Genomic DNA, 25,644 nt, shown 5'->3' on the forward strand with positions numbered 1-25,644 from the left:
CCAAGAGCATTGGCTCCCTGCAGCCTTTCCAACCAGAGTAGGCACCTCCACTTCCCATAAGACTTGCACTGGGATGTGTCCTGCCATGCTGTGCCTCCTGTGCCAGCTAGCTGAAGCCCTTGAATCTTTGGTTTCGTGCTCCTGAGCCCTTCAGTTGTTCTCTATCAATGGTGGTGTGATGATGGTCCACCTCTGTGGCCCACCTCAAGCACCTAAGAGATGCTTGGTATTTTTTGGTCTCTTGGTATCAAGCACCAAGAGACACCTAAGGATGTTTGGTATTTTACTCCTGAGATGTTTGTGGCATTTTTACCCAATCTTAACCCCAGTGCCACTTCCAAACCTTCTCAATCCAGAGTGTTCACTACAGCTGTTGAGCAGAAGAGGGCACAGCACGGGTGTGAAAGCCTTGGTCAGGACAAGATCTTGCTGGCAAGGACCACCCCTTTCAAATCAGAAACTTCCTCGGTGCTAAAACCCATTGGATTTTTGTAGCCTGCTCTCATAGTCTTCATCGCAGCTCAGTCAGAGCTAATTAACTGTTTTCTCTTTGTCCCTAGGTCAGGTTTTCCCTTCAACTATTTCTATGACTTCTTTTAAAGCTGTAAATGCCTGAGTGATCCCTGGTTGAGAAGGGTTACTCAAAGCCATCTCTGACTTCCCTTTCATGCCACTAGCAGAGCTGGCCAGCAGCACTTCCAGCTTCTGCCAGACTCACCGTGCTGGCAAAACCAGGAAAAATGCAGGAATCCCAGTCTGAGGAGAGCCAGCAAAATCAGTAATCTGCCACTTGGATGCAAACCTACTGGGCAAGGTCTTTCCAGTTAAAGATGAGGAGGAAAGGTTGTTCGTGCCATGTCCTGCCTGTGCAAGCCTCCAGCTCCTCAATCTGCTGCTGGAGAGTCCTCTGCAGCTCAATGTGGCCATGCAGTCAAGATCCCACATTATCTCACTCTTGCAACCCACGGCACTGTGCCCATTGCTGCAGCTCTACCACCATCACCCACTGTGATCCTTTCCCTCCTTGCCTTCTCTAGGGCCCTGGAGAGTCTGGAAACATGCCATGTCCCACACTGCTTCCCAGCTGGGCCTGGGGGCACTTGGCCAAGCAGGAGGAGCTCCAGGGATGCAGCAGTCCCTTGAGCATCACCCATTGCCCACCAGGGTGGGTGGCTTTGTGCTGTTCCTAGCCAGAGCACAGCTGTCCAGCATTGCCACCGGGGACTGTGGAGGAATGTGCTGCTCCACAGACTGAAGGCAGCTGAGAAGAAAGATAAAGCTAAAACCTCATTTTGCTGGGATATTGGCACGCTGGCACTCATGCGACCCTCTTAGTTCAAGCTGGTTTTCTGTGCAGAAAACCTCAGCTCGAATTCATCCAGCAAAATCCCTGAGAACAGAAATTGTCCCTGTAAGAGGCTATTTTGCAGCATTGCTGTCCCAGGCCAGTTTGAGGTATTAAAACAAAAAGTCCCTTTTGCTGGTACAGAAGGTCTTCAGCATTGGCTGTATTTTTCCTGGGATTCAGCCGTGCTGGGGAAAACACGCTTTTCCAACCTGCCGCTGGGCTGAGAGGTGATCCTGCCTAGATGGGTTTCCCGGCAAACCTCCTGCCCTCACAGGACTGATTTCTCCTGCCAGGCTGCCCAAGCAGCACCAGCACCGGGGGCTGAGACGTGTCCGCATCCCTCCGAGAGCCGCTCCGAGCGCCGGGACCCGGCACCCACCGGCCCCGGGAAGGCGCTGCGGTTCTTGGTCTCCCCCCAGTGACCAGACCACATATGACAAAGAAGCAGGTCTGGCTCATGCTGGGGATTTCCAGCCCCACGAGCAGAGCTGCTGGTGTTTGATTACCAGGTAATTATACTAATTATTATTTTCCGGAATCCTCCCTATGAGCGAAGACCTCTCTCTGGCGTGCAGGCTTGTGTTGCCACTTTTGGAAACAAGACCCTATTTCCCCCACACACCAGCACTAGAAATGTATATATTCATTCATTAAAGAGTACTGACACCGTGGCAAATGACCTCTCAACAGATTTACAGCAGGAAGTAAGTCACTGCCTCGGAGCCTGCACTCTTAATGTAATTAAAGTCCTCTGTTTGGAATTCGTTGTTAATTAATATTCATGCTCTGTTCCCCATCTGCCATTCCATGTTACTGGATCCTTCTGAGATTGATCAGAGGGATATTAAGGCAGCAAGCAGACAAAGAGAGGTTGCCTGGTGGGAAGGGGTAGAATCAGCTTTTGGTAGAGGAGCAGAATTGCATCCAGGACTCCAACTGCTCTGGGAGGGAATGGCTGAAGCATCGTCCTGGCTTGCTGTGTTGCTGAGGGCAAATAAAAGGCATGGTGAGAATGATGGATCAGAGACACCACTGGCTGTCTCCTGGAATCTCTCAGGGCTTGCTTCAGCCCTCAGAGGGAGGTGAGAAGCATCTCTGGAGCTCAGTGCCGAGGATGAGCTGGCAGCTGGTGCTGTGAATGAAGTGTAATTGCAATGAGTCCAATTGCTGGCCCTTGTGGTTTGGCCTGGGGGAGCAGCCAGGGCAGCCCAGCCCCATGAACCAGACCCACAGCTCAGTTATTTGGGGGTGAAGGCTCAGAGTGAGTTCTCAATGAAGCCACACTCACTTGGGCAAGGAAGACACAGACGTGTGGGGTGTCAATGGATACCAAAGGATTTTCCCAACCTAGTGCAGGGCATGTGAGGATATCTGCAGGGGAGCAGGCCAGCTTCTCAGTGTGGGCACAGGCCTCACAGTGGCAACACACCAGATGCTCCTCTTACAGCAGGTCATGGGCTGGCCCTGGATGGGCCCTGAGAGCTTGCCCCATCCCTGTACAGGCTGGAGGTCTCCTCCTATCTGATCTGCAGTCACTGTACCACTTCCACAAGTGGTCAGCATGGATCCCAACACAGTCAGACATCCACAGGAGCAGACACAACTCCTGTACCAAAAATACTGAAACCAGGCACACATTGTCCACTGCTCAGGGTGGGAAAGATGTCCCCATGCATGCAAGCCTAGTAGTTGCCATCCCACTGAGCACATGGGCTGCTGTAAATGCAGTGCTCAGCAGCATGAGGAGGCCAGGCTGGAGATGTAATGACCCTGGTAGTGGCCCTGTAACACACCACAGCTCCATCTCCACGTGCTGGAGGTATGTCACTCATACTGATCCATATCACCCCACCACCCCATACCGAGATGCTGGAGATGCCAGAGCTGAGCATCCTTTGAAATTAAAGGCACTTCACACACTGCAAAGCCTCCAGAAGACCCCTCCTGTTCCTGGGATAGCTATGGGTCTGTGGTTGGTGCAGACAGGTAGGCAGATGGAAGGCAGGTCTTGCAGTCAGCCTCTCTCAGCAGGAGGGCACTGCCCCTCTCCTTTTCCTGGGCACCTCTTCTTCCCCAGGGAAGGTGTCACAGGGACAGAGTATCTCAGGATGGAGGTTCCCAAAGGACCAGAGGGAGTGGGGCTCTCAGCCAAGCCCTGAGTGATAATGGCTCTGTCGCAGGAGCACTATACGTGGGGTTTCCTCTATTAACAAAGTCCATTTGGAATGGTTTTAGATCCTTAAACACAATCATAGGACTTAAATTGGACACACCATGCTTTGAAAGCTGAGTCCTCCTGGTACCTCCTGTTTCTATATGAACAATCAAAGTGATTTATTCATCTGCCTAAAGCATGGCTGCTCTTTGGGCATCCATCCATTATCCTTATCTATTTGTCCTAGCTAGGAGCTGAGCAATCCATCTTACCCACCCTGATGTATGCCAAAAGGCTCTGGTTCAGCCCCGAGGGCTCTGCTGGAGCAGATGACGCGGGGCTGGTTTTCAGCAGCGTTAATGCAATCCCATTGACGTCGGCCAGAGCCACCTGTTGTCACCCTCCTAGAAAATTAAAGCCTAGGATGGGCAGAACCAAGGTGGGTTGATCCCCACTGAAGGGATTTGCAGTTGTAATCAGGACTGGATGTGCCACCAGGCTTGCCATGGAGCGCGTGGACCTTGTGGCCTCAGTGTGCAACAACCCAGAGAACTTGATTCTCCTGATTAAGTTGCAAAAGATAACCAGTGGAGTGGTCCTGGGGCATCATCTTCTCATCTGTGATGAAAAGATCACGCTGCTCCTGTGCCACATGGGTAACCAACAGTGGTGGCTGCACCCTGGCTCCCCACCATCCCTGCCTGGGGTGTTGCAGGGGGCTCAGGGGGTGTCTCAGGTGCTGCCCTCCTGCCTCCTGGGGAAGAGAGGTTCCAAACCTTGTAGAAAGTGTAGCACCATGAGGATGTTACAACCCTGGAAGTGTTGAAGGCCAGATTTGACAGGGCTTGGAGCAACTGGGTCTAGAGGAAAGTGTCCCTGCCCACAGCAGGGGTGTTGTAACAAGATGGTCTTTAAAGGTCCCTTCAAATCCAAATCAGTCTCTGATGCTATAATCTATGGTCATCAGAAATTTGCTCATAAAATGTGTTGTCACCTCCCTTCTCATCTTTCCTCAGGGACAAACAGTTGTAATAAGCTGAAGCTCCTTTATGCAGCAGGCAGACACCCAGCAAGGAGAAGTGGGATTTGTGCTCTCTGTCTGCTGCTGTTCTGGGTTCTGTGGGGACTGTTCAATGCCACAGCCATGGATTGGACAGTGCTGAGACTCAGTCATGCAGGAGACATGGAGGGTCTCCGCCCTGCAGAAGACATGGCTCAGGGAGGATAGCACCACACCATGTGGTGGGCATCTCTTGGTCAGTGGGTTGTGCCACCACTGCAGAAACTATAAACTAGGAACAATAATTCTAGAAGCTTAAATAAACGGCACAAGGCACAGTGTTCTTCCAAGGAAACCAGGAAGGGTTTGCAGCTCCCCATCCCAAGAGGGTCCTCTCTCACCAAATTTCACCTCTTCAGGTGAAGCACAGGGCGAAAGAGTTTTCCCAAGGAAATTCAGGAAGAGTGTTTGGCCACAGGCAAACCAAATAGTTTTCCCATGGCTTCTCTTTCAGATAAAACTGACCCAGTTTGGCTGAAATCTTTCTCAGAAATTCAGGTTAAGGCAAATCCCTGGAAGACAATTTCTGCCTAAATGTCTGTGTTTTGGCATTGGTTCTAAGTAACGGGATACACAGCCCCATAACGGGAAGTATTGGGCAATCTCAGTAATAAGCAGTGTTATCTGCCCTGTCTACAATAAAACAATTAATTTTTGTTAATTTCCCTCTTTGAAGAGGATTTGTAGACTGAGGGGCAGGAGAGAGAGAGGAGATTAAAAACAAAAAAGGAGAAGAAAACAATGGAATTGGCCAACAACCTCCAAACTTGAATCACTCTAGATCTGTGACAGTACCTGACAGAGCAAGGAAAAGTGCTAAAGGCTGTGGATGGGAGACCTCTGAGCTCATCTAATAAAGGAAAAGGCTCCTGCCACTGCCATCTCTGAGCAGGTTGGCTAATGTAGGAAGAACTTCCTGGGTCATGGAGGGCAAGCACAGGGTGGTAGGAGTAGAGCACCAGCACTTCCAAAAAACAGTCCTGAGGAGGGAAAATTAGGTGTTTTCACAGTATTTGAGACCATTTTCATCTGTGCAGAGTGGGCAACCAATGCTTGTGTCAGGATTCTCCATTGCATCAGTGAATGTAGTTTGCAGCCCCACAAATTTTTGTGAAAGTGCTCATTTTGGAAAGATTTCCAGCCTGAGGAATTAATGGTTTGGAATGCCTAGAGAAGCTCTAAGTAAGCACCTAAAATCTGGGGAACCAAGGCAGACCCAGACCCTTCAGGCCAGTGTCTCGAGTGGGTACCAGGCAGCACAACTTATTTCCCCACTTCTGCAGCCAACTTGATAGGTTGAAGTGGGATGAAATGATCCCCCTGACCATGCACCTTCTTCAATGTCACCATGGTTGGATGGGACACAGGTACTGAGCATCACTGCTGCTGCAGTTGTGCAGTCTGACCCAGTGAACGACCAGGATGTTTTGAGCCATGTCTGGCTGTCTTCTGGAAATTCCTAGGTAGATTGTGCCAAAAGATCACCCAGGTTCAACAAATTTAAGTTGCTGTAGTGTCAGATGACTCTGTCCACAAGCCAGGTTGATTTCATAGCCACTGTAAGAGAAGGGACAATAACCACACACTTGGAGAGAAACCCACAAGCCAAAAAGGTGGTTTTGTGCAAAGAAACACCCTTCACTGAGCTTAAGTCAAGCTATGAAATATTCATAGGACACTAAAGCAGTGGGCTCCCTGGCTGCCTCCTTATGGGAATCCAATAATACTGGAGACAGCCTTAATTCAATATTCAAAAAGCCTCTTTCTCTTTCCCTCTCTTTCCATCTCCTCAATGTCTCTTTGGGTTCAGAGATCTTTTGGAAACCTTAGCTTTATATGCTGAATGCATTAGTGGAGAGGAGAAAAGGGGGGAGAAGGAGTGGGAGCACGAAGATGGGGATCACACACAGGACAGCTGGGGATTTCTGGTCCCCAGGCAGCCTGAGGATGCTTGGCTGCAGGATCTGAGCCAGCTCTTCCTAAAAGCACAGCTGCATGGCTTTTTTGGGGCAAGGCCCACACTGGTGCTAGACATGGCTGGTTAGGAGTCTGCTCTGGACCAAAAGCTGTGTGACCGTGGTTGTGTGGTCCTGTGCTCCCACAGACAGACTCATGGCAACACAGGATGCCTGGCTCAGCTGAAGTGGATGTCAGTAGTGCTGAGACCATTTTTGATTCGGCATCTATTCTGCACAAAGAAGTCACTGAAGAAGGAGCCTTTGTTCACCAGCAAAGGCTGGTGAAAATTTGGATAGTTGGGCCCAGGTGCTCACAAGGATAAAGCCCTGAAGGCCCAAAGACGTGGCTGCTGTTCACATGGACAGTGAACATCAGTCAGGATGAGAATGTGGATGCTGGCAGGGCTTGACTGAGCCATTTGTGTCCTTCCCAGTTGCTGCTGATGCTACAGCTCTCGATCCCTCACCTGGAAGAGCAATCCTGACATCCTCCTCATTTCAGAAGGAGGCACAGGTCATGTTTTGGGTGGAACTGCACTGAGCTAACCTCCAGAAGTCAATACTGACATACAGCTACTCCAGGCCAGGAGATGGGCACTGTTTCATGCTGCAACTGGGTGGGAGGGAGATGTAGCTCTACTGGTAAGACCTTTCTTCCAGTGTTGGAAGGGACAATAGCCAAGGGTGCAACCAAGGCACCTCCAGCCACTGAGGGTCCAGGGAATTGCTTGCTGCTCCCACCCTGTGCAAAAATAAGGGCAACAAATGATATGAGCAGTGGGACATGGCTTTCCACACCATCCATGGACACTATAGGTACTGGATGCTGTAGATGCTGAAGCTTTACACACCTCAGACAAATTCAGGGAAGAAAGTCCCCCATTTGTCATCCATAGCTTTGAATGACAATGCCTTATACATGTTGTAGCAAAGTGAAGATTTAGAAGAGCAACAGCTTTCCAAGCACTTAGTGCAGTATTCCCCCCATTCCCCACCCTGCCCAGAATTCTTTCTCAGAGAGTATTTAAAATCCAATTATTTACTCCACAATGAATGGGTTATTTGGTTTCTTCTGGCATCTCCCAGTCACGAATGCCCTCGAGCAGATCAGTTTCAACCTTTGGAAAACCTTTCTATTAGCATTTGATCTTGTCAAGCTCTTTTTATAGCCACTCTTAAAGCTAAGTGGGAGCCACTAGAAGGTTACCTGCCATACTGGAGCATGCAGACAGAGGCCAGATAGCAGGGACAGAGTACAGTCCCCATGCATCAGGCTCCAGAGCACCAGTGATGGTACAAACAATTCACAAAAATTGTGAGAAATTAACAAAAGACAGCTCTATGCTCATGTGATGAGGTGAGGATGGAGAGTTCCTTTCTGCTCTGAGCTGCTTCCCATCTCCAAGGCAGAGCAGGAGCCCTTTGGGGAAAAGAAAGGTGCTCATCCTGCTGGTACCATCACCCTGGTCTGGGGCATCCCACAAAAGGAGAGCGTGAGCAGGATGCCTGCAAGTCCTTTCACACCTTCTTCACTAGTGAGGCCCCAGCCAAACTCCATCAGGAACCTGACATGCTGTCTCCCCTTACTGTGTTTTCCATGGCAGGAAAGAGATTTCTTTTTCTTTCTTGTTCTAGCATCTTCAGGTCTGTTTGCTGATCATGCAAACACAGTGCAGACACTCTTTCTCCTTACTGTTTTTTTTATAGATTCTGGTTGCAGCTACACTTGCAATTATTTTAAGACTTTCTGGCAAAGAACCAGCCCCACAGATTATTGCTTTGGAGCCCATTTCCCTGGGCATTTGGAGCCTGTGCAGGTCTCCTGATGGGATCCTAGGAAGCTTTGTCCCTTGATTCTTTGCTGGTTTTCCAGCTGCATCCAAGCCCTGCCACCCCATAATACTTCCTGCCAATGCCTTGTGGCCACCCTCTCCCCTTTGTGACTTCAAGCCAGGTGAAACAGCTGGACTAGATCTCTTAAGGGGAACAGAAACTTTCTGCTTCTGGAGCACTTGGCACTGCCTGGCATCACTTGGTCCATGAAGAAGAGCAAAGGAACAGTGCACCTCAAGGAAGCTCCCAAAAGGTGCTGCTGATTCACTGTCAAACAGGAATTTGATAGTGTCAGGCTCAAACTCTTCCCTGTCTGATGTAGAATCTCAGATACAGCATGGCAAACCACAACTCTAACACAGATACAGCTATAATGCCATAGCATTGTTGTGTGTAGGCTGGAGAGGTGAGGCAGGTGTTTTATCCCATGGCAGCGTGTCCCTGGAGTAGGTATTTATTTAGTTGATTTGTGGTAACAGAGATGACAATGCTTGGTTTTCTCCAGGTTTTGAGTCTTACACTCCCAGTTTCAGAGGTCCAAACCAGGCTTTTTCCAGTATATGGGGTATTGTTCCATGATGACTCTTGGTGAACACGAGGATATAGTTGATGCATCTTGCAGACTACACTGGGAACAGAAAGTAGAGACATGCATTGATGCTTCAGGTGGGAAAGTAAGGTATAAAGAACGTCCAAACAAGGTTACATGGGAGATGTGTGGCAGAAAGGCGACAGGATAAGGGGTCTACAGTTACATTGATCCATTTCTTCTCAAAGACAGCTTGAAAATCCTGAAGATCCCTCTTTGCCCAAAGCTCTTGGGCTGCTGATGGGTGAAGGATGAGCTCTGCCCCATGCAGCAATGGGTGCTGGGTAGCCCCACAATCCCATCTGCTCCCAGCTTCTCCCTTGATGAACCCCCTGAGGAGGTGGGGCCACCCACAGACCCATAAGCCTTCCAAGAAGTCCTTTGCAAGGAATAATGAATCTGATGGATGCTGCCTGTCTGCATGAATCATCTGCCAGTAGGTCACGAATTACTCAGATGTGTCTGTTATCCCGAATTATTCCCTGATTCACGTGGCAGCTTACGCAGGAGTTCCTTGATTAGGCTGATCAATATCGAATGCCCTGGCTTGCTGGCCTGACATTCTCATCCATGTAAGCCTCCGGGCCATAAACCATCCTTATCCAAAATCTTGACCTCATGTTTAATTTTATCACCGTTGACGTTAACGGAGGTTAGTTAGGCTTGAGCACGCACTGGAAGTTAAGCTTTCCTGTACCAGGGCCTCCATGCATTTCCCAGCCCTGACTGATGACCTGAATTCAAGGATGCCTTTTCCCTGGCTTCGACAGGCTTCAGCTTGGCGCACGCATAATTCCTGGAATCAGTTCTCCACCACTGATGATGAATCAATCATTTGCTTTCTGAACATGTTCCACAGAATTCCCTCAGCCTTCAACATGCTGGCAGGCTTTCCCACCACAAAATTAGTTGGCTCTACAGCTTTTGGGATAGTGAGCACCCCATGTACGGTTCCTGTCTGGAAGCAAATGGATTTAAACATTTGAACTTTTGTGGGATGATCTTTTTCAGCAAGCCTCAGGCTTGGTGGGAGCCAGACTCAACAAAAAAGCTTTGGTGGGCAGAGGGTGGTTGAGGAGAAGGAATGGTGCATAGGGTTGGTGTATTGACATCAGTCAGCCTGATATAGCCTAGAGAAGGCTTTTACAGGTTCAGCAGAGCCCTTGACCTCACCTGAGTGGTTTGATGGAGAATCCCTGTGATGCTTAAGTTGAACACACTGCACATATCTGTAAGATTCGTTGGTTTGCTTTGTTGTGTAAATCCAGAAAATCATCCAGGCTCCCTCTCTGGTGAGTGAAAAGACAAGCCATGGTTCAATCCAGGAGTTGATTTAACTCAGGTATTTGGGACAACTGACACAGATGGGAGGGATAACTCTCACATAGCTGCTCATTCAGTCCTTTTGTTGTTGAGAGATACTGGACAATAGCTCTTGCTGCCATAACTAGCTTTTGGATGGCTGAAGCTAGATAAAATGAATCCTACATCTTGGTGCCCACCTACACCCCTGCAGATCTCTCCCACTGTCTGAACATCCCATTCTCCAAGGTCCACTGCCACACATTATCCCCCACAGCTGCTGCATGAGGAAGGCTGCACCTTCACAGCCAGCAGCAGTGGGAGAGGAAATGGCAGGGCACCCCAGCTCACAGGGCAAGCCTTATTTGGCCTTTCCCATAGAGGATCCTTCTGCCAGGAACAGGGACCTCCCACAATATCTCCTTGTGCTTCACTAATTTTACTGGCAAAAAGCAGTTTTCTCCATTTTTCATAGTTCTTTTGCTGCAGTTTAAACAAATCGCTTTTCTCCTTTTTCTCAAGAGACAGTTTTTTCCTTTTGGGGTGGTTTTCGATATATTTGGAGCCTGTTTCTACACCCTCTCCTCAGTCTTCTCTGCTCTTGGTAAACTGCCCCAGCTCCCTGGTCTTCCTATGCTGGCTAGTTTTTCCACACTCACACAGTAAGTTTCCAGTTTTGTGAGGCCACTGAAAACCAAGATTCATCCATCTTCACAAGCTGATTGTCAGCATCCAACAGAAGGACCCAAAGTCAGATTGAGAGCAGCCTCACAGAGAAGGACTTGGGAAAAGCAGAGGGTGATGTGCACTCACAGCCTCCCCTTTGAGGAAAGGCTGAGAGAACTGGGGGTTGCTCGGCCTGACAAACTCCAGGGAGACCTTGTTGCAGCTTTTCAATATCTAAAGGAGACTTAAAAGAAAATGGGGACTTTTACCAGACCATGTCATAATTTGACAAGGGGGAATGGCTTCCAACTGACAGAGGGCAGGTTTGACTGGATATTGGAAGAAATTATTAACTATGAGGGTGATGAGGCCCTGACACAGGTTGCCAAGAGAAGCCATGAATTCAATGCCCTATCCATGGAAGTGTTCGAGGCCAGGCTGGATGGGGCTTGGAGCAATCCAGTCTAAGGTGTCCCTGCCTATGGCAAGGGTTTGGAACTATATGATCTTTAAGGTCCTTCCAACCTAAACCATTCTGTGATCCTCAGACCATGATTTGGACTTTAGGAATGTGTCCCTGCTTTCCTAAAGACATACAACTTGCCTGGTAGGGAAGTTCAGTGGGGCAGGGGGTCCCCAGCGTCTCTGGAAATCACATCACACCATCTTGAGTGCCAAAAACAGGGCTGGGGGAAGCTGAAGTTGGAACATTGGCCCAGTGTGTGGGTGCTTATGTATTGGCATAATAGAGAACACATTTCCAAAACGGAATAAATCATTTTTTTGCCAATAAGTTAATTGTTGAACACTGCCTCTCTTCCAATTATTCATGAACATATGACAACTTTCTCTAATTATTAGTCTTAATTATTCACTCCATCTCTCCTATTAATAACACGCAGGCAGCAGATTGACAGTAAACAGCTCCATGCAATTATTTTGCTTAGTGAAGTTTGAAACAGAAGCAGTGCCAGGTATTTCTGATGGGGCACAGATTGCATGGCACATCCCTGCCTACCCACCACGTGACTATGAAATCGTAGAACTGCATTTCTGGTGTGAATGCCCCTATTTGCAAAAGGAACATGTGCCAAAAAGCTGCTGGTTCCCAGGCTCAAAGGCATTTGTCTGAATATCATTGAACAGTGAACACAAAGAAGGACCAAAGAAAATATATTTTACAGAGCTCAATAAATCACCAGCCTCAACTTTTCAGGAAACAGCTTTCTCCAGGTCCAGAGTGTATCTGCATATTGGCAATGAGAGAATTTCCCACCTGAAACTAGGAGTGATTTATTGCAAGGGTACATGCAGAGTATCCAGTATTTAATTAGCATGATGTCAATTAGCTACATCACATTGGTTTCCTCCATTCACACCATGATCTAAACATAATAAGGCACCTGAGCTGTATTTGCAACCCTCTGCCTTTCTTTCCTTGTTACCTGGACAAGGATTCTGGACAACACCACATCATCAGTAAGTTGCTTAAAGCTTAATAGTTTTAAGGGCATTTGAGGTTGTAGCCCTAGATTTTACCTTTAGCAGGAAATAGAAATCTCCTTTATGCACAGAGACCTAAATTTAAAGTCTTAAGGCAGGCAAAAATTGACTGCTCCCAAGCATGCACTCATCCCCTGGAAGTGGCAGCCGCAGCATTAACTCAGGACAAAAATCCCTGCAAGAGGAGATGTATTGACTTCTGATGGGGAGAGCTCCTGTCTCGGTTTTAAATTCACTCAAGATGCAGAGTTTATTCAATTATCAGCTGTCTTTAAACTGGAATGTGGCTTCACTCCAAATATCAGCTGGGCAGGGGAGATGACGACAACCAGGTGAACCCTTTTTTTACCTTCCAGCTAGACTGAGGGTGGGCAGCAGGATGGCATTGAGCAATTTGGTATACATCCACCATGCATCTCCAAGGTTAAAGCTTTTGGCTCTGTCCCTCACACCCAGAAAGGGATTTGACACTGGCTATGCCTAGGAGGACAGGTGGGAAAAAAATCCATGTGGTGTGGTACCCAATGGGAGGATGCTCTGCTCACAAGCCCCTTTTTGTAAGGAGACCCCATGCAGTACAAAGGACTCTCTGTCCTCAGGGGAGACCCAGGGCTGTAAAAACAAAGAGAGACACCGGGAAATCGTCTGGTTCATTATTCCCCTCTGAAAACCCCTCCAGCTTTTTAAAGGAAGTCTCTGGCTATGGGGCAGGGGAGGGGGGGGTGTGGGGTGTGTGAGGATTAAGACTGAGATTCATTGGAAGAGGCAAAGGGGAAAGCTGGCAAGATTTAAATCCTCCCCAAATGCCTTGGGAAGCACGGAGGGGTTTGGGCTGGCAGCCGGGCCCACATGCCAGCAGTTGGGGCTCCTGGGAGAGGTCAGAGCTGCAGCAGGATAGAACACTTCGCTCCTCTAGGATGCACCTGAGGGGCTACACTCCCTTAGAGGTTACTTTAATGCCACTGGTTTTGTGGGGCTGTAGAGACATAATCACCAGTAGCTCTGGAGAGCAGCAAGAAGCTGGACAGAAAGCAAGCACCAACTGGTACAGTTTTTTGAGTGCTGCTCAAAGTCTGTATTCACCCATAAATACAAATTCTGCTGGAGCAGGAAGGTTAAACTCTATTTGGGATGTTAAAGCCCAGACCTGCTGGTTTCTGGGAATCCCTTCTGTGTTACACTGTGTGATGGTGAAACAGCAGGCCAGAGGCCTTACAAACTGAACCCTGACTTGAGCCGACAGAGCTGTGAGAAAGCTGACAGCTCTTTGTGAGAAGAGAGTCCTGCAGCAGTGAAAAACAACTTGTTTTCCTTAAGAAAAACTCTAGGACTGTGGAAAACAGCCTGCTTTCCCTGAGAAAGAACTCCAGGACTGTGAAAAACACTAGCCACCTGTATAAACTGTTTTTACGTCGTTAGGTGGGAAAATGAAAACAGTATGTCCCAAACAACTCTCTCTGCACATACACACAGGGGGATTGAGTGACCGACCAATACAGGGTAACACTTGTTACTGATCAACTGGGGACAGATATGGGATGTTCTTTTAAAACTCTCTATGAAGAGATGTGTGAATAAACCGGGATCTTCTTTTTTTTTTTGCTCCATAAAAAGTGTGTCCTGCATCTTTCTTTAATGAGACTCACAGTAACACGTTGTTCTGGCTTGAAACTCACAGCACTATCCTTGCCTCCCGCTGCTGGCTGGGATGCTCCTGCAAAGCAAGATTTGCTCTCGAGGGAACCGGGGAGCAGAGCCCTTCCCGGCAGCAGGCAGAGATGGAAGCTGCATCTGTCCTCTGTGAGAAGGACGGTAAATGGCCTCTTGCTTTTGTCATTACCTCGCAGAGACGAGTCTGGGAAGCAGCAGGCTGCTATAGCCGGGCACGGAGCATCTTCACCTGGGCTGAGCTTGCCCTCTGATGGCAAGCGCTGGTAGTGAGAAGAAGCAGCTCTCACAACCTTGTCTTTGCTACTCCAGCTTATCGCCCCGATGCTAAAGCAGCATGCAAGAGTGCTGCTGCCACGAAGGCACCCTCAGCTCCTGGGCTGAGAGCAGCTTCTGCTTGGCTATGACAGCCTAAATTCTGCCCTGTCTTACACAGGGCTGGGGGGAACAGGGGTGGCAGAAGCCAGCCGAGGCAATGCAGGGATGCTACAGCAGCTCAAAGGGCGTAACAAGGCCACAGAAAGTTTTTTATGGACTAGTTTTAAAAAGAAGCAGAAAAACAAAGGAAAATAAACTCCTATGAAGACAGGCTGGGAGAACTGGGAGTGTTCAGTCTGAATAAGACCCCAGAAAGACCCTAGGGTCTAAAGGGGCTCCAGGAGAACTGAAGAGAAACTTTGGAAAAGAGCCTGGAGTGGCAGGCGGAATGGCTTCACGCTGACAAAGGGCACATTTAATGGGCTATTAGGAAGAAATTCTTCCCTATGAGGATGGTGACACACTAGAACAGGTTGCCCAGAAAAGCTGTGGTTGCCCCATCCCTGGAAGCGTTCAAGGCCAGGCTGGATGAGGCTTGGAGGAGCCTGGTCTAATGACAGTTGTCCCTGCCTATGGCAGGGGGTTAGAACTAGATAATCTTTAAGGTCCCCTTCAGCCTAAACAATTCTAAAATTCTATGACTTTCTACCAGCCATCTACAGCTTACTACAAACCAACAGCTGACTCTTTTGGTTCTTGCAACACCAACCCTTGTCACCTGCCATCCACCCAGCCTAGCAAAGAGACAGCAGGCAGGGGAAGCAGCCAAGGAGCTGAGGGCTGCCCCATGCAGGGGACAAGCCAGGAGCCCGGGGTAACCCCAGCACAGCACGGCACTCATCAAAAAGGGTCCAGCCTGAGCACAGCAGGGAGGGCTGGATTCTGGTCACAGGGTCCACCGGCTCTCAGACACAGCAGAAGAATCAGGTCCTAGGCCGACCCAGAAGCAGCAGCAGATGAGGCAGGACTGGAAACCAGCTACCAACAGCAGAGGCACCAGGTCCCACCCATTGAGAGGGTTAGGCATCATCACCCTACAGCCTAAGGAAGAGAGAAGTCCTGGTATTACCTTAAATACAGTGCCTGGGCCAGCTGCCAGAGGATGTGTGCATAGAGATCCCAGATGAGGCTGCTCAAGGCAAGCAAACTTGTCCCCACAAGGTCCTGACACCTGGCATGATGCTGCCTCTCCTGTATTTCTCTGCTGGAAAAGAGAAGCCGTGGTTGCCCCAAGCCTGGGAGTGTTCAAGGCTGGATGGAGCTGGGAGCAACCTGGTCTAGTGAAAGGTGTCCCTGCCCATGGAAAGGGGGTCTGGGTGATCATTAAAGTCTCTTCCAACACAAACCATTCTGTGGTTCTATGAATTTTGCTTTCTATAATAATAAAGGAGGGAGCTTTCAGAGATAGCAGCCCATGCTCATGTTCAAAGAATCAAATGCAATCCACTAAATAGACTTGTTTCGTACCGTAAGGGTACATAACTATGTCAATGCCATCATATTTTGTGGGAGAGAAATCAACCTAGACAGAGATAGATACTAAATCATCTGTATGAAAATGATTATTACAGTTAGACAAGAAGATAATTAGGTTGTGGTTGTATTTAGACATGCTGTATTAGCTGAGTGGGAGTGACAAGAGGGCTGAGTTTGGTCAGGTTTGGGGGAGCAGGTAGGGAACAGGTGAGCCTTGCTGCTGCACTGCATGAGAACCAGAGAGCTTGGCAGAGCTTCAGCATCCCAAGACAGACATGGGGTTGCAAAAATCGAGTCTGGGTCAAGCCTGTGTGTGTGAGAAACCATCTCTATCCATGCTTATACTGAGCAGAGGGTTTAGTTAATATTTGCCTAGAAAACCATCTCCTAATACGAGGTCAAACACCCTTGGAGCAAAAGAACGTGACATGAGGGAACCTTCACTCTACTCCCAGACACATCCATTACAGTGTGGTGTCTCATAATAAGATGATATCATCATTTTTCCTGTGTAAAGGGAATTCCATAATTTGGAGCAGTGTATCAGATATTTCTGCTGCTGTAGGCCAGGCTCCTCTGTAGCTTTGCTTCAGTGCACCCACATTAAAACAGCAGTTCCATGGACATTTCTCTTCAGGTCTCTGTAGAGCCTAGAAACTTTGAAGACAGTATTTCAGTATTACAGGAAAATCACCAAATTATTTTAAACTCATTGTAGTTCAATCAAGTGAAAATTTCTCCTCAGAAGACTAGAATGATGTAATTGATTGCAGTAAAAAGATGACACTTCTACCATATACCTCTTGCTTTTTTTTTTTTATTTTAAAAGAGCTGACCTTTTTAAACACAGAAAGAAATTTAAATATTTTATTTTTGCTGATTTTTGGTTTCTGAAAGGGATTAAACAATTTTTGGTTAAAATCCCTATATCAACTTGGAGCTAGCCTAAGGCTGAGGCATCAAATTTCATCTTGCAAGTAGCAAAGGTGTTGTTATAAAGCATTGAAAAAAAAATCTTTATTTTAACAACTTGGTATAATCTTAAATAGAGCAGATGTCTCTAAGCATCCTCCCTCCTAGCACTACTTGCTTTTGCACTATTAAACCAGAAAAGAAATTTAAAAAACAACCAACCAGCTCAGTCCCCCACAGTTCCTGCTCTTCTCATATCCCAGGCAGCCTGAGTTAACCTAAATTGTATGTTTTAACAACAAAATAATCTTTCAGAGTCAAGTTTCAGGTGGTGACCAGACACACACCTGAGTTTCTATATGACCAATTAGTTCCTATCCCTGTATCAAAGCATGTCACTAAGTGCAACATGCCCCCTCCTCAAGGATCTTCTCTGTGGAGGAGATGTCTGCCGTGGGCAGGGAGCACTGAGCTGTGTTCCTCCATCCCCTCCAGATCCCCACGTCTCTGTGCCTGACTGCAGGAATTGAAATTCAGAAACGCGTCCTGGTTTCTCCCAGTAAACTGGGGAAGGAGGCACCCGATGGGTAGGAACTAGGTCTCCTGAATGGCTTTGCTGCAGGTTCACTCCAGAAGTTGCTGACAGCCTAATTTTCAGATTTATGAAGCATTAAGAATTCCCATTGACTCTGTAACCAGGTGATGAATCTGTCTACGCTTCATTTTTCTCAGCTATAAAATGGAAGAAATGGCATTTCTATCACTGACTAGCTGAGAGGTTAATGCAATGATTATTAATAAAGTTCCCTAATAACCTCAGGAGCAGCAATTCCCAAGCCAGGGTGGCAGTTCTTAGCAGGGTTTGCTGAGCTCCTGAATGGACTAACGGACCCAGTAGAAATCAGGTGGCAGCAGCAGGCTCAGAAACGGAAGTAGAAGCAATTTTCCTAATGAGTCATCAACAACCCAGAGCCTGGAGCCTGGGAGGTGACTGTCACTTCCCTCAGACACGCAGCCCATGGATCACTGTGCGGAAGAAGTCTCAGTCTCCCTGCAAGATGACCTATGCAGAGTATCCTTAATGATTCCGTGGCTGTGCTGCCACTGGACTCCATGGCTGCAGCTGCTTGTTGCACAAGTAAATGGAGCTGCAGCTGCAAATGGCACAGACTCGAGTGTTAAGTAGGGTTTATGTACCCAAAAGAGCAGAACCTTACACTGCTACTAAAGTTCATTCATCTATAGACAGTACTTGGATTCTCCTTCCTTTAATGCCATGGGTAGTGTGTCTTCTCTCTTTGTACAGGATGAGAACTGATACTTTGCTGGGATGTTGTCAGCGACTGGCTTTAGAGGCTAAAAACACAGATAAGTTAGAGCAGATTCCTCCAGTCAGTCTTACAAAATGTACATCTGTCAGAAATACCAGTTTCTTTGTGTAAAATAACCACTAAGGAGTACAGCTGGAGACAGCTTATCCCAAAGAAACAGATTTGTTTGCAGCCTAAGTTTCAGGCCAGTCGGGAATAGGTGATGTTTGCTTTCTGTACTTGATCCACACAACTCTGAAAGTAGGCAGACATATCTCCACTAAGACTAAGTGAGGAAATAGAGGCAATCCTCTGAAGCAGGACCTATGACTGTGTGTGTGCTACATGAGGGCGCAGGTGTCCCCACACCAGGACTTTCCCCTCTGTCCTGAGCCCATCATGAGTTGTGCTCCAGTGCAGGGTTCTGGCCTGCAAGCAGTGCAAAGGCACACTGCTGGCTGGAGGAGACACAGAAACCTCTCAGCTGATCTATCCTCTTTCACTCTTGTACCCTCGCCACTGACAGTAATCACAGTGTTGTTAATACCTGGACTAAATCAAACCAATTCTTAGAGCTCATCTTGTGCTAACAGGAACTAGAAGATAACTGACAAATCACTGTTCCAGCCGCAGTGCACTGGAGCTGGAAAGTCTTTTTTCCATGTCCTTTTTCCTGACACAACACATAGGTATCTCCAGTAAGCAGCACCTAACCTTCCCTTCAGCTGCATACATGGATTGTGGAAGTGGTAATGCAAGGTAACCCCAGGAAAGAAGTGTCTCCAGAGCCAAAGGCTGCTCCCAATGCACCTGGGCAGTGAAAAGAAGGTATTCACTCAGAGGGTCTCCAAGAGTTCATAATGGTATCCTAAAGCTCAGGAACCAGGGAGATCTTCCCTAGGTATTGAAGTGCTGGGAGTCACACTCATTGCCAGGGCTGTGGGTGTAGGGGATGTTGTGAAGGCCAGTTATGTATAGGCATAAGTGCTCACATATTTGATCTCTAACAGCTTTTGCCTGTGTCATCTTTTTCTCTCTGGAGCAGTCAGTAATGGCATCAGCAAGACTTTTCAAGGATCAGTCAGTATTTCAGTGTGAAGCATGGGATTGTGCTATTGCCAATACTACTGCTTACTACTTCTGAAAGTCCATTGTAGGCACTCATCTATAAAGTTTTTGATCCTTCTGGAAGAGAAGGAAATGAGACTTCCCTTTCTCTTAGCAATAGAAAATAAGATGCACACACAGACACTAACAGCCAGGCTGAAAGAAAGGTCTAAATAACAGCAATTCTCTTTTGCTTCCACTGAAAACAAAGGGAATCACTACACTTCAATGACTTTATGGAGCTAGTCTTGAGATCTGCAAGTCAGAAAGCTATTTACAGAAAGCAGGGGAACCCAATGGCTTTAAAAAAACCACAAACCCAAAAGAAAATACCAAAAAGAGCCCCCAAAGCTATATTAAAAAATGTTTTTAATAACAGCAACAAAGAGTTAAATCATAGGAGTGACTCTAATAGCAGATGTCGCCTTGTAAAGGTGAGACTGCTGACCTGTACCTCTCAGGGACTCTAACTTTGAATTTCCGGGCTTGAATTGAAATCCTCAGAGACATTTTGGGTTTTGCTGACTGCCTTGGTGATTTTTCCCAACATCAGGGGTAAACATACAGAGGGAAATACCCAATGGTATTCCAGCACCTCTGAGAGGGGAGGTCAGGAGGAGCACTCCGCAGCTCTACCCCTCCATCTGCATCTGCAGGGTAAATCCAGAGCTGTGTTTTGCCTTTCTGCCTTTGGGACATTTGTCATCCTGCATCCCTGCCAGCCTGGGAGGTCTCCTGACCAATACTGCCTACCTGAAGCACCTTTTTCTCTCTCTCAGACCAGTTTTACCAGCTCCCATACTGGTTTTACGGCTCACTCTGCTGTCCCTGCTGGGAGGAGTGCTGCAGCTGATCTTTTTGGGCGTTTTCCCATACCTGGGTTTAGGATTACCCTCCTCAGGGAATGCCCTAGTGTTTCACCAGCTGCCTCCTCCACTCCAGACAAGTAAAGCTGACTGTGGACAATACAGTTGCTCAATGCAAAGGAGGCAATATGTTTCCAAAGGCTGTTGAAAGAGAAATTAAAGGGAACAGCAGCTATCTCCCCACAGGACTTCTGGCTGAGCCAAGGAGTTGACAAGTGCTGTGTTTCATGAACTTTTCAGTTTGGCTTGCAAAAGGCTGGATGTGGGGACAACATTTCTCATAACACCCAAAACATCTTTGGGGCATCCTTTATCAACACTTTACTAATTAACTTGTGCAGAAACTGGTCTGCCCTTGGTGTATAAAACTCAGGCCTGCTGTTGGGAAACAGGAACCCAACAGGCTGTGGTCCTCACCATTGGGATTCCCACCCACCCAGGCAGAAGAAAGCTGCCTCAAACCTGGGAAAAGCTGTTCACTCATCACCAGACATCTGTCACAGAATCACAGAAACATCTAGTCCAATCTGTGACTGATCACCACCTTGTCACCCAGACTAGAGCACTGAGTGCCATATCCAATCATTTTATGAACAGCTCCAGAGATGGGAACTTCACTACCTCCCTGTTCTAATGCTTAAAAACCTCTTTCATTAAGAAATTCTTCCTGATGTTCAACCTGAACCTCCTCTGACCAGGTTGAGGCCATTTTCCTCTTCTCCTGTCACTTGTTACCTGACAGCAGAGCTTGATCCCCACCTGGCTACACCCTCCTGTTTGGGAGTTTAATAAAGTCCCCTCGGAGCCTCCTTTTCTTCAGCATGAGCCTCCAGAGATGCTCCTCAGAGGACTTGCTCTCCAGCCCCTTTCCCAGCCCTGCTGCCCTTCTCTGGAGCCACTCCAGACCCTCAAAGTCTTTCTTGAAGTGAGAGGCCCAGAACTGGACATAGCAGTTGAGGTGAGGTTGTGCTGAGCACCCTCAGGTCCTCCTCCACTTGGCCACTCCTCCTCCAGTCTGTTACACTGCCTGGGATTCTTGTCGCCCAAGTGCAGACTGGGCACCTGTTGAACCTCACACAATTGGCCTTGGTCCATGGATCCATTTCTTTGTGTGGGGCTGGATGGCATGGGATAAAGCTCAGCATGCTTAGAGCTGCCCTTTGGGGTACGTAGCTAAGGTGAAGAACATCCTGTGAGAGACAGATCAGCCCTGCCCTTCACAGGATCTCTTTGTGGTGCTGAGGGCCCAGGGAGGGTCTCTGAGTGACAGCCTGGCACATTTCCCTCTGAGGCCTGGCTGCCTTCACCTCATGCAGGGACATCACAGAATCACAGACTCAGGCTGGAAAAGACCCGTGAGGTCATCGAGCCCAAGCTATCAGCCAACACCAGCTTGTCAACCACACCATGGCACCATGTGCAGTCTTTCCTTAAACACCTCCAAGGGCACTGACTCCACCGTCTCCCCGGGCAGCCCATTCCAATGAATAATCACCATTTAGTGTGAAAGAATTCCTCACCATGTCCAGCCTGAACCTCCCTCGGCACAGCTTAGACTATTTCCAACCTATCGCTGCTTGCCTAGGAGTAGATTCCCACCCGCACCTGGCCACAACCTCTTGTCAGGCAGTCACAGGGAGCGAGAAGGTTCCCCTCAACCTCCTTTCCTCCAAGCTGAGCCCCCCCAGCCGCTCCTCAACAGGCTTGTACCTCAGGATTGTGCACTAGATGTGGTGTCAGGGGGAGCAACTTCAGGCGCAGCTGGAAGCTCCTGACCCACACTCCGAGCCCGCAACTGCGGGAGGAAAACCCCACAAGCCCCACAAGCCCCACAAGCCCCACCAGCCCCACCAGCCCCACCAGCCCCATCAGCCCCACAAGCCCCACACGCCCCACACGCCCCACACGCCCCACACGCCCCACAAGCCCCAGCCCCATCGGCCCCGGCTCCGCCGCTCGGTGAGGGCAGCGCGGCCGGTCCCGCCCCGCCCCGCCCCTCAGGGGCGCGGCCCCGCCCCGCGCACGCGCGGCGGCGCTGTCCGCCTGTCAATAAAGCTTGAACAAGCGCCGCGCCGCGGCCGCCGTTTTGGTTTTTTGATTTTTTTTTTTTAATTGTGGAATTTTTTCATTTTTCTTTTCTTCTTTTTTTTTTCTTCCTCCCCTTTTTGTTTCTCTGAAGGAACTTTATTTTCCCCCCCCGCGCGCACGGGGATGCGCTGAGGCCGCTCCGCCCGGCCCGGCCCGGCCTCGGCATGTCGGGCAGCCGCCCGCCGCACCCCGCCGTGCCGCCCGCCGCCACACCGGCCTCCTCTTCTTCCTCTTCCTCCTCCTCCTCATCCTCTTCATCCTCCTCCTCCTCGGCGGCCATGGCCCCCGGCTCGTCCTCCTCGGGCGGCGCGGCGGCGCGGCCCGTGCTGGTGGCGGCCGCCGTGTCGGGGTCGGGCGCGGGGCTGGCGCGGCTGGCGGCGGGGCCGGCGCGGCCCGGCGGCTCCTCCGCGGCGCCGGGGGCCGGCGGCAGGAAGAGGCCGCTGCTCACCCCGCTCTGCAACGGGCTCATTAACTCCTACGAGGACAAGAGCAACGACTTCGTGTGGTGAGCGCGATATGTCGCGATATGTCACCGGGGGAAGGCCGGGCGCCGCCATGCCGTCGGGAAGCCTGGGGAGTGTGGAATAGCGGCGGGAGGAGGGAGCAGCCGGCAGCCCCTCCTGGCTCTGGGACGGCTGCTGCCCGCCGGGGATTGTGGCTCGGGGGTTTTCCCTCTTTTGTGCCTCTATCAGAAATAGTGTGGCCGGCAGGAGTAGGGAAGTGATTGTCCCTCTGTGCTGGGCTCTGGTGAGGCCGCACCTCCAGTCCCGTGTCCAGTTCTGGGCCTCTCCGTTCAGGAAGGACGTGGAGCTGTTAGAGCGGGTCCAGAAAAGGGCTGCGGAGCTGGGGGAGGGCTGGAGCACCTGGACTAGTTGGGAGGGGAGATGGGTAGCCTAGGGAGGAGAAGTGACTCGGGGGGGGACTTTATCACTTTCTACAACTCTGTGACAGGATGTTGCAGCCAGGTGGGGATCAGATTCTCCTCTCTAATAGCTAGCAACAGGACAAGTGGACACAGCCTTAAGCTGTGCTAGGTTGGATGTTAGCAAGAATTTCTTCCTAGAAGGGTTGATTATATATTGAAATGGGCCGCCCAGGGAGGTGGTGGAGTCACCATCCCTGGAGCTATTCAGAGAACAACTGGACATAGCACTCAGCTAGTTGACACCACTAGTTGGCATGGTGGTGTGGGGTCCTAGGTTGGACTTGATGATCTCAGAGGTCTCACAACGTTCTGACAACACAGCAACTGCCTTGTTTTCCTGGACAATGTGACCTCGAGTGGTCTGGAGCCCTCTCATCTTTGGAAGAGGATTCATCAAAGGATTAAGTGCCCCTCTGGAAGGGACTCCAAGGACCCTCATAATGGTTGATAGCTCCAGCAAAGCTGGCTTGGTTTGCCCATGTTGCTGGGAAAGGTTGTCTAGTTTGAAACTGCAACAAGTTTTGCATCAGGCAGGCACCTACAACCAGATTAATAGGGAATTTCTTCTGTGATGGTCTAAACATTTTACTGATGTTGTTTTCTAGCATCCAGCCATCCAACTGTAGCTCATAACTAGGAATCACCTTTCAGTGTAATTGGCAAACTGAGGCCCATGGTTTGAGAACTGTTGGTAATTTGAACCTGTTGCTGGCAGGTTTCAAATGTCCCAACACAAGAAGTAGGTTTGATTTTTGTAGCTGAATGTGCTAAAATGTGAGAACAGGAAGTAAGGTTAGGTGTTTGCATCTGAGAAAGGCAAACAGGGAAGAGGTAGTGGGAAAAAGATCAAGCTGTAGCAGTCATGGAAAGGAGATAGTAAAAAAAAGATGTTAATAAGTGGGCCACAGCTTCCAAGATGATTTTGACAGCTGTAATGTAAGCTCTGACTTACAGGTGAGGATTGGATGTGAGGCATTTCCCAGAGGACAGATATTGTCTCAAAACCCTATAGGCTTAACTTTACAGCTTGTAAAGTGTTTAGCAGAGTAGATAGGAAATACCTTTGCTACTGAAGTGAAAACCTGAAGCTAATAAGTTAGTTGCAGGAAAAACAGTAAGTAATTCTTGTTAGGAATTAGTAATAGTCAAAAATTACTGCTTTTACTGTGGTTAGTAGTTTCCTCAGTAGCAGAATGGGGATAAAAGGACTGCTGTCATCAGCTGATGCCCTGCTCTGGTTCTAGGCCATGTTAGGTGGATTTAAGAGCTCTTGGTGGGCGCTTGGTTGCTCCCAGGTTTTCTGGTCATGGGGTATGAACACAGGTACAAGTGCCCATTCTCCTCTGTTCCCTCTACTCTTACACTCTGGCAGTAGAGTTCTGCCAGCATGGCTCCCTGCCCTTTCCAGTCAGCTCTTATGTCCTATTTTGTTGTCTGTTGTAGAAATGAGGGGTTTGGAAAGGAAATTACACCCCTAACAAATGTGTAGACTTGATGTATTTTTAGATGGTTCAGAAAGCTGAGGTTCATGCTTTTTTTCTGCAGGTAAGTACTGTGCATGCTTCAAGGAGAACGTGTAATTAGCTGTTTTCTCCTCATTGAGAAGCACTACTGACTGAACAAGTGAGAGGAAAGAAATCAGCCCAGTAGCACTCAGGGCAAAGTGTCATTTCTTAGTGTTTACAAGAGCCACATTGAACATACTGAAGTGCAGGTCAGAAGCTTTATGAGCAGACAATGGTTATAGTTAACTTGGGTTTTTCACTGCTCTATATTTCTGTGGGCTAAAGGGCTTGTTCTTACTTATTGTAGTTTTAGCTTCAAATAGCGGTATCTGTCTTTTTTAAAATTTGATTTAGCAATACAGTTATGTAGAAATAAACCAAACTGGGCAGCTCTGAAGTTTTGAGCAATGTCCAATAAGGCAGGTGTGTGTTAGTTTAAATAATTGATTTAAACAAACTTTTCATATCTCAGTGTGAGGAACAGAAGTTTCCCCCATGCCTTTTTGCCTCTGTAAGGATAATTCAAGATGCTGCCAGATGCAGAGAGCACTTGCTAATTTTTCTGAACATGAGCTGTAAGTTGCTGTTAGCCACAGCTGTAAATTCAGTGGTAGATTATGCCTGCACCAGGTGGAAGGTGGGAAAGAGTAAAGAAGTTTTGAACATCAAGGTGCAAGTGCAAATTCCCTCAGCAATATTAACATGTGTGACCTCCCCTGCCTGTCTTCTGAAAGCACTGTCTCAAGTGAGGCAGAGGCTCTAGGGTAAATGTTGTCTTGTGTTGTTGGTTTGGGTTGTGAAATGTTTAGCTCAGGAGTTTGCAAGTGTGTTCTGTTTGAGGTGTATGTCACCTTCTGTCTGAAAATGTGTGACTCCAGTCAGGGCTGCAGATAGGTCTGACTTAGTGGACAACTTTATTATGAAAGGGAAAACTTTGTTTCTCTTAGTGCAGGCTGCAGAATATAAAGGTATTTCTGTGCTGCTTTTGTAGCCGGGTGTCTTTCCACTTGCCTGGAGAGTGTCTCAAAGTGACTTCTCTAATCAGATGATTTTCT

General features: G+C 48.5%; 1 protein-coding gene and 1 long non-coding RNA gene across 3 annotated transcripts in view; one reads left to right on the forward strand and one right to left on the reverse strand.

Annotated features, from left to right (window-relative positions):
* Nucleotides 1-15,825: 15,825 nt before the first annotated feature.
* LOC116808649 (uncharacterized) lies at nt 15,826-21,897 on the reverse strand. The gene is made up of 3 exons (XR_004368542.3): nt 21,782-21,897; nt 18,041-18,144; nt 15,826-16,533 (listed from the first exon to the last, which is right to left on the reverse strand). It is a non-coding gene; the product is annotated as an uncharacterized lncRNA (long non-coding RNA).
* Nucleotides 21,898-22,088: 191 nt separating this feature from the next.
* The window catches only part of COP1 (COP1 E3 ubiquitin ligase), a 123,854-nt gene continuing 120,298 nt past the window's right edge, over nt 22,089-25,644 (forward strand). For both annotated transcript variants that reach the window (XM_002191990.7, XM_012575418.5), the window contains exon 1: nt 22,089-22,664. In XM_002191990.7, coding sequence (XP_002192026.7) covers nt 22,324-22,664 — 341 coding nt within the window. In that variant the 5' untranslated portion in view covers nt 22,089-22,323. The remainder of the gene's footprint in view (nt 22,665-25,644) is intronic.

Source organism: Taeniopygia guttata, chromosome 8 (genome assembly GCF_048771995.1).
Source record: "Taeniopygia guttata chromosome 8, bTaeGut7.mat, whole genome shotgun sequence".
Taxonomy (NCBI): domain Eukaryota; kingdom Metazoa; phylum Chordata; class Aves; order Passeriformes; family Estrildidae; genus Taeniopygia; species Taeniopygia guttata.